The 9,166-nt window shown below is 44.1% G+C and overlaps 1 protein-coding gene across 2 annotated transcripts; it reads right to left on the bottom strand.

Annotated features, from left to right (window-relative positions):
• Positions 1 to 2,811: 2,811 nt before the first annotated feature.
• On the bottom strand, positions 2,812 to 8,549 carry LOC140548101 (protein C19orf12 homolog). 2 transcript variants are annotated; one of them, XM_072671496.1, is made up of 2 exons: positions 8,486 to 8,549; positions 2,812 to 3,218 (listed from the first exon to the last, which is right to left on the bottom strand). In XM_072671496.1, exon 2 carries the CDS (start codon positions 3,184 to 3,186, stop codon positions 2,953 to 2,955), a length of 234 nt encoding a protein of 77 aa, XP_072527597.1. In that variant the 5' UTR covers positions 3,187 to 3,218; positions 8,486 to 8,549; the 3' UTR covers positions 2,812 to 2,952. The 2 variants fall into 2 exon arrangements, with proteins under 2 accessions (XP_072527597.1, XP_072527596.1); XM_072671495.1 differs by lacking the exon at positions 8,486 to 8,549 and adding an exon at positions 7,294 to 7,453.
• Positions 8,550 to 9,166: the final 617 nt, after the last annotated feature.

Below are 9,166 nucleotides of genomic sequence, written 5' to 3'. Positions count from 1 at the left end.
CACACGCCTCTGAAGTCTGACTTTCTGCAGCTTTACAGAACTTCTAGACAACGACTCCTCATATTTTCCTCCATGAAGCTCATGTTGATGCTCAGTAGAGCACAGAGACGCTCCTTTAATAGAGCTGATATTACTGAAATGCTTCATTTTCAATGGGCAGATCTGCAGCTGAAACAGGAGCCTAGTGCAGCCCAACATTTTTAACATCAACATTTTAATAGATCATTCTCCTCATTATGGCTTTTAGAGAAATGGGGTTTTGGGGAGGGGGGGGGGGGTAGTGCACTATAGACCCCTGTGGCGCGGCCTAAGCTTTCAGTCTTTGTTTTCCTTCCATTACTTTTACTTTTCTACTTGAAGTCGTTCTGAAACCAGTACTTTACACTTTTACTGGAGGAAAAAGCTTCAGGTGATGCTTCAGCTTCTATAGAAGTCTTTTAAAACCTAGTATCTCCACTCACTTCTAGCTGAGGAATGAATTTCAATACTTTTGGCTCCTTTGGTTTCTGTTTATCATAAATGGTTCTTTGGGGGGTGATCACGCTGTGTGATCTAGAGCCTTGTGTCTTCTGAGGAAACCACAGGTCTGCTCACCACCAGCCGCTGAGGACAGCACAAAGAGGCTCCACTGACAACGAGTGAAGACCTCACTGCTGATAGTGACTCACTGATGCCTTCACACCTGCCTTCTGCCTCTGCTGAGCAGGCTCTGCTCTGGTGCTGACCCGACCCGTAGCTGCGTCCTCTTTAGAGGACAGTCCTGACGCTAGCTTGATTTTCTTGGGTGCTCTTGGAAGGTTCAGTCTTTACTGCAGCTGAAGCTCTCTCCTCTGAGCTCCTGATGATGTGATAAACGGTTGGTTTAGGTGCTTTCTCAGTGGCAGTGTACTTCCCTGTGAGCCCTTTTCATGCAGTGTAATGATGACTGCATATTTTAAGCATAAAAACTGAAGCAGTGAACTTTGTGAAAACTAAGACGACTTAAATACTCAGTTCATGACTTCTATGGCGATTTTAATCAAATTAAATTTATTTGTGTTTATTTGTACAACTGATGTTGCAGAGCAGCTTCACATGAACCCAGGATCAGTCGAGATCAACAAAACATAAACCATATAATATTTTATTATAATATATTTAATAACCATAATATATTTCTTATTCTGCTCAGGTGTGCTGATATAATCACAGTAGCAATGGTAAGAATAATGAAAGTAATGATGACGGTTATAAACTGATGGTCATAATAATAATCATCATCATCATCATCATCATATTATTATTAATAATAATAATAATAATAATAATAATAATAAATAGTAGCATATAGAAGATTAATAGTTAGAGTCCAGGTAAACTCAAGGTTGTCTTTAAATTCTAGCACATGTGACAGTACAGACCTCCCTGCTGAGCAGCACACACACTCTCACATACACACACCACACTCTGGCAGGAAGTGAATAAACCACTGACTGAATCTTGAAGAAGGGCTTGTGTGGGTGTTGGGGGTGTTGGGGGCGTGTTGGAGGGTGTTGGGGGGGGGTTGTGGGGTTGGGGGGTGTGTATTACAGAGAAACAGAACTCATTCAGGAACACTGAGACATTTCTACAGATACTGAGTCAGTTAGTAAATATGTTCACCCAAAGCAGCTGTAAAAGGGCGGAGCAGAGCAGCTGTGAATGGGAGAAGGAGCAGCTGTGGGCTGAACTGGTTCTTATGCAAGTTGTATGTAAATGAGCTGCATTTTGTGACATCACAACCACAGCTCAGCTCTGCCTCACGTCCTGCTTTCTGTTTCTCATAAATGGTTCTTTGGGGGGGGGGTGATCACGCTGTGTGATCTAGAGCCTCGTGTCTTCTGAGGAAACCACAGGTCACAGCCGCTGAGGACAGCACAAAGAGGCTCCACTGACGACAAGTGAAGACCTCACTGCTGATAGACAGTGCTGATAGTGACTCACTGTTTCCACAGTTACTATAAAATCTCTCTGACACCAGAAATCAGACGGTGAACTACACCTAGCCAGTGATTTTCACCCCCTTAACCCTTTAAAGGAGCAGAGTGGCATGACTGATCTCTGAGCCCAGACTCAGTCCATCAGTCCAGGCCGGTTTGGTATCTGATGAGTGCTTCTTTAGTTTACAACAGGAGATGCTACGCTAATGTTGCTAACAAACTCATCTCTGTAATCACACCCCAAAACATATTTCATTATTTTATTTAATTTATTCAGAAAATGTCAAAAAGCTACAGGTTAGTAAATCATCACTGATTAGACCTTATTTACATATTTAATCTAGAACTGGAACGACATCCTCATCCTCATTACCTGCTGCTTTGTAGAGCTGTTGCCACTTTCACCTGATTCAGAATAATTTTACTGAAATTTAGGAATTATTGACAGCTGCAGAAAAGAAATCCTTAATTAATTAATTAATTTATTTTATATTTAAGCTCAAATAAATTGATTAAAATGCTTTGATCAGATGAATGGAATGGCTGATGCATTCATTATTTCTGTATGCAGGATTTAAATACCTGTATTTATGTTTATTTCATGAATAGTTTATCATTTACAATCTACAACTAATGAATGAACTGCCTGAGTTCCAGTATGGTGACAACAGTATTAGAGATAGGGACTAATTTGAGAACCACTGTTTTAAAGAACCTTTTATAATGGTTCTGTATAGCACCAGAAAGCTATTGGTCTAAATTACAGAGACGTCTTGGTGATATTTAGAAGCTTTTTGTTGAGCATGAGGTAAAAATGACCAAACTACTGCTTTTATTTCCTGGTCTGTCCCAACTGGTCACTCTCCAGCCTGCAGTCCTCCACTGTTCAGATTCTGAAGCTGTATAAATAGATAATACAGATAAGCCAGCACACCAGGAAGCTCCCATTTTTCAGACCTCATGTCCTAATTGATTAACTGTCTCCTCCTGGTGGTCAGTCTTCGTAGCGCACCTCAGCTCTCAGCTCCTTGGTGACGTAGCCATGGATGGCGGCCACCACCTGCTGCTGCATCGCAGCGCTTCCCTTTACCAGCGCGATCAGCTTGCCGACGTCCATCCAGTCCAGTGTCCCCAGAACCGCCATGACGTCAGAGTACAGCTTCTGCTGCTGCTCAGGGGGCAGCTCCATGATGATCTGAGGAACCGGTTTAAACTGACCACTGGTCATCCAGCATCCCAGCAGACCCCCCAGAGCTCCACCTACAGACCAGAACACAGGCTGATTTAGGGTCCTGAGAAGAGTCAGTCCCCCATTTCCCACTTTACCCCAAACACAGCTCATCACCGGAGGCGTGAGACTCATGTACAGTCAAGCAGGAAGGTCTGCCCCCCCCCCCCCTTCACACAGGTGTGCTCATTTATTAAAAATCTAAATGTAAAATATCACCTGTACACCAGACTGCACACCCTTTATAACGCCCAAAAGCCTTTGGTTTCCTCTGATACAGCTCAAGATGTTTCTACAGCTTCACTGGACTCCACCTGTGGTAAATTCAACTGATTGGACCTGATTGGGGAACACCTGCTTATATAAGGTCCCACAGTTGAGGACTTATCTGCACAGATCTGGAGAAAGGTCCAGAAAAACTGCTGCAGCTTTACAGACCCCAAAGAGCACAGCGGCCACCATCAGTCATCAAGACCTCCTAGTCCTGACCGCCCGGCCAGACTGAGGGATCGGGGGAGGCAGGCCTTGGTCAAGGAGGTGAGCAGGAACCCGAGGGTCACTCTGACAGAGCTTCAGCGTATCCTTGTGGAGACGGGAGAACCTTACAGAAGATCAACGCCTTTATGGTTGAGAGGCCAAACAGAGCAACTCCTCAGTGAAAGGCACATGATGGCCTGCTCAGAGTTTCCCAAAAGGCCCAAAAGGCCCTCTCCAACCGTGAGAAACAAGAGGCTCTGGTCTGATGAAACCAGAGTGATGAACGTTTTGGCCTGAAAACCAAGCGTCACGTCTGGAGGAAACCAGCCACCAGCCACGCTCATCACTTGGCTAATGCCATCCCTACAGTGGGGTGTTTTCAGCAGCGGGACCGGAGGACTAGTCCTGTACACCCTTCCCTCCAGAGCACTTAGGACCTCAGACTGGGGAAAGGGTTTAGCTTTAAACATGACGACAACCTGCAGCACACAGCCAAGAGGACAAAGGAGTGGCTTCAGACAAAGTCTGTGAATGGCCTTGCGTGGCCCAGCCTGAGCCCAGACCTGAACACCTGAGTACCTGAACACCTGTGGAAGGAGCTGAAAATGGCTGTGGACCAACGCTCCCCATCCAACCTGACAGAGCATGCAAGGATATGCCGAGACGACGGGCAAAAATGTCCAGAAACAAGCGTGCCAGGCTCGTAGCTTCTTTCCCAAGACCACATGATCACTGCCAAAGGAGCATCACCTCGTATTGGGCTCAGGGTCTGTACAGATATGGAGCCCCTAAAGAACCTGTTTTTCTCAGTAAAATAAAACTGCATGTTTTCTAAAAACCTGTTTGTGTTCGTATGTTTGTAGATGTTTAAGACAAAAAATGAACTTAATCTACTTCAGAATGAGTCTGTAATGTAATAAAACGTAGAGAAGGTGAAAGGGGTGTGCAGACTTTCCGGCATGGCTGTAGCTAACAAATAATGAAAACCTATACCCCACCAATTAGCATGATGCTATACGCATAAATCACCCCAGTGTGGAGGTGTTCAGAAATCTCTAACAATTTCAAAACACAGCCCAGCTGCAGGACTTCACAGAAAACAAAGCGCCCCCTGCTGTTCACACAGTGTTACTGCGTAAACCTGGACTCAACACCATCACTAACTGACTGAAACGGGGGGAGATGTGGATGTTGGGTTTTGTTTGAGGGATTTTATGTGATCTTATTAATTGGATATGAAGTAATACAATGTATATCCACAGTTTTGATTTTTTATAAATAGGGATGTCCCGAACCGATCCACTGCCTCAGGATCAGTGGCCGATCAGGAGCTTTTAATGGATCCACTCTCGATCCCTGGTATTGTTGTAGGAGAGCGCCCTCTGGTGTCCTCTAGGCACCGTTACCAGACATGATCCTTAGCTGCCGCAGTGAGGAGCTCAGAATCTACCCTGAACATGATCATTTATGAGCTCATCACAGTGAACAGCGCAGCGCAAAGCTCCTCGTCCCGGGACGCGGTGCTCCACCTTAAAGACTGCTGCAGTTCCGTTCTGCTGCTGGAGTCGACCCAGTAACTGCTGCACTGTTAAAGGTGGAGCGTCAGAAGTCTTGTCAGCACATTTATCAGCTCAGATGAAGCTCGTTTTAGTTTTGTTCACTGGAAGAAGCTACAAAACACAAAGACCATGTTTAAGGTACTTTTTGAAAAACAGCAGCAGGCGACAGGACGGAGGGGAAGGTTGGGGTAATCCCAAGCTCATTCAGTCTCACACAGGAGTAATCAGCACACAACGGCACACACACACACACACACACACACACACACACACACACACACACTGTACGATATTAAACCCTGCAGTTTTTATTTTCCCTTCTGTGAACACAGGTCGGTACCGTCCGACAGTCAGGATTAGGGTCGGATTGGATTGGGGGCAAAAATAATTGGGACAATAGTTATTAATAAATATATGTAATTTAATATATACACTATATTACCAAAAGTATTCGCTCGCCTGCCTTTAGAGACATCCCATTTGTAATTCGTAGGGTTGTATATGATCAGGCCTCCCTCTGCAGCTAGAACAGCTTCAGCTCTTCTGGAAAGTCTTTCCACAGGGGTCAGGAGTTTAGTGTTCAGGGGAATCGTTCTTCCAGAAGCTCATTTGTGAGGTCAGACACTGATGCTGGACGAGAAGGCCTGGTTCACAGTCTCCGCTATTCTACCCTGTTCTATCGGGTTGATGTCCGGACTCATCCAGGTCTTTATGGACCTTGGTTTGTGCACTGGTGTGCAGCCATGTAGGAACAGGAAGGGGCGTCCCCAAACTGTACCTGCAAAGCTGGAAGCATGAAAGTGACCAACACCTCTTGGTCTGCTGAATCATTAAGAGCTCCTTTCACTGGAGCTGAGGTGAGGAATGTGTGTAGAAGCCGTCTGTGATACAGTGTAATTTAACTCAGCAGCATCATAAGATTCATCACAATTCTCTAAAAGCATCCCTGACATTATTTTAGTTAAAAAATCAAGACAGACACACAGACACACACACAGACAGACACACACACAGACAGACACACACACAGACACACACACAGACAGACAGACACACATACAGACACACAGACACACACACAGACACACACACAGACAGACACACACACAGACACACACACAGACAGACACACACACAGACAGACACACACACACACACACACAGACAGACAGACACACATACAGACACACAGACACACAGACAGACACACACACAGACAGACACACAGACACACAGACAGACACACACACAGACAGACACACAGACACACAGACAGACACACAGACAGACAGACACAGACAGACACACATACAGACAGACACAGACACACAGACAGACACACATACAGACACACAGACAGACAGACACACATACAGACACACAGACAGACAGACACACAGACAGACACACAGACACACAGACAGACACACAGACAGACACACAGACACACAGACACACATACAGACAGACACACACACAGACAGACACACAGACAGACACACAGACAGACAGACACACATACAGACACACAGACACACACAGAGACACACACACAGACAGACACACAGACAGACACACAGACAGACACACACACAGACACACAGAGACACACAGACAGATAGACACACAGACAGACACACAGACAGACACACACACAGACACACACACAAACAGACACACACACAGACAGACACACAGACACACAGACAGACACACAGACAGACACACAGACACACATACAGACAGACAGACAGACACACATACAGACAGACACACAGACAGACACACATACAGACACACAGACAGACAGACACACATACAGACACACAGACAGACAGACACACAGACAGACACACAGACACACAGACAGACACACACACAGACAGACACACAGACAGACACACATACAGACACACAGACAGACAGACACACAGACAGACACACAGACAGACAGACACACATACAGACACACAGACAGACAGACACACAGACAGACACACAGACACACAGACAGACACACAGACAGACAGACACACAGACAGACAGACAAAACCTAATAAAGCCTTTTTACCAACAGCGATCCCCGGTGGTCCGGCTAACAGCCCGCCCACAAATGCTCCACCTCCAGCCGCCCCCGCTCCTTTCAGCGAGCTCTTCACTGCTGCTTTCATCTGCTTGCTCGCTGACACCTCACAGCACAGCTGCATGATGTCATCTATTCTGTAGGTCATCGTCTCTGTGTGTGTGTGTGTGTGTGTGTGTGTCAACACAGTCTGCTGATCAACACACACTAATCAATAACTGCTGCACTGTTCTCTACATGATAAACACTCCTAGAAAGGGTTCATCAGGTCAGTCAACACACTCTCTCAGACCTCATCGGATTCTAGTGTCTGGGTGCCTTTATTCCCATTTAACATAATCATCACCATCATCATCATCTTCATCATCTTCGTCATTATAACTCAGCTGTAACTCAGCTGCACAGTACTGTCTTAATAAAAATAAATAAATAAATAAAAACTTCAGAAACTTAATCTTTAGAAACTTTAACTTCAGAAACTTCATTTCATCATCATCATCATCATCATTATTATTATTATTATTATTATTATTATTATTATTATTGTTATTATTATTAATGTAACTCAGCTGTAACTATTGTCTCTTTGATATTAAAAGATGACATCAGAGGTATGAAACAGATCAAAGGTGTGGAACAGGTTCCAGCTTTTACTCTGATCAGGTCTGATCTCAGAGCTGAAATCTCACTCATGGTTTTATTTTCGTTTATACACTTTCACTGGACCTGAGCCAAAGCACACTTTACTTTACCGTCTACTACTAGTGTTATAGAATACACATATAGAATATAGAATTCACTTTCAGACTGAGAGACCATCATAAAGCTGGAGTTACAGTTTCCTCAGTCTGTTAGAGAGTAAATTGCAGAATTAGAATATCTATTAAATCAACATTAGTGACAATCTGAGAACAGAAGACAAGTATACACACATTTGCTAATAGGCTATATATATATATATATATATATATATATATATATATATATATATATATATATATATATATATATATATATGTGTGTGTGTCTGAATATGCAATGTCATAAAATAGGAAGTTTAATAATTCCAAGTGTGTATAATCTCTATATCTTCCACTGTTTCAGCTCAGACTGGTGTTCTGCAATCTAGTGCCAGCCTGGTGCTGTAGTCTGTAGTAGAGTCTTACAGTAGTGGTCTTACCTGCGTTCTCTTTCTCAGCTGATGTTCGTATATCCTCACTTCACAGCTTCACCCTCATGCTGAGTCCTCTCTGCTCTCCAGCTCAGATCTACACCCCTCCTGTCAGTGACGATAGGACAGTCACACGTGTATGACTGGTTCTGTTACAGATTAAGAGAAGAACAGTAGGAGAATCTAAGGACAGCCTCTCTGCGTCCTGTGCAAGGATCCTTGGGTACAAGTTTATACATCTGCATAAAACATGATGGAGGCAGAAAGCTCACAGAAAGTTCTTCACCTAATGGTGATGAAGACGCTGCCTGATGCCTGAGACACTGTTCTACCAGAGTTCTGAGAAGAGTTCGGCTCTAGAACCTGCTTTTAGAACCAGATCATTAAAATGGTGGAGGGATACATGCTGCAGGGTGTAGTGCAGCTACAGAAAGTAGTCCATAAAGAAAACTGGATTAGTTGAGATGTTCTATTATATTTATATTTAATCAAATATATACATACATTAAAAAATAAAGCAAGCCGAGCCCATTTAATACAATTTTGCTCTGCCAAACACACTGCATTACACACCGAGTTACCTGTTTATTAGGTTACACTGCTGACAAGGGGGGTCACATGACCAGGTCATCAGAGTTATACATGTTTGTGTAGTTTAGTGGAAACGCAGAGACTACAGAGAAAAGAGCT

Source organism: Salminus brasiliensis, chromosome 25 (genome assembly GCF_030463535.1).
Source record: "Salminus brasiliensis chromosome 25, fSalBra1.hap2, whole genome shotgun sequence".
In the NCBI taxonomy this organism is placed as follows: domain Eukaryota; kingdom Metazoa; phylum Chordata; class Actinopteri; order Characiformes; family Bryconidae; genus Salminus; species Salminus brasiliensis.
Note: the sequence above shows the minus strand (reverse complement) of the source record. Positions and strands in the feature narration are given on the sequence as shown.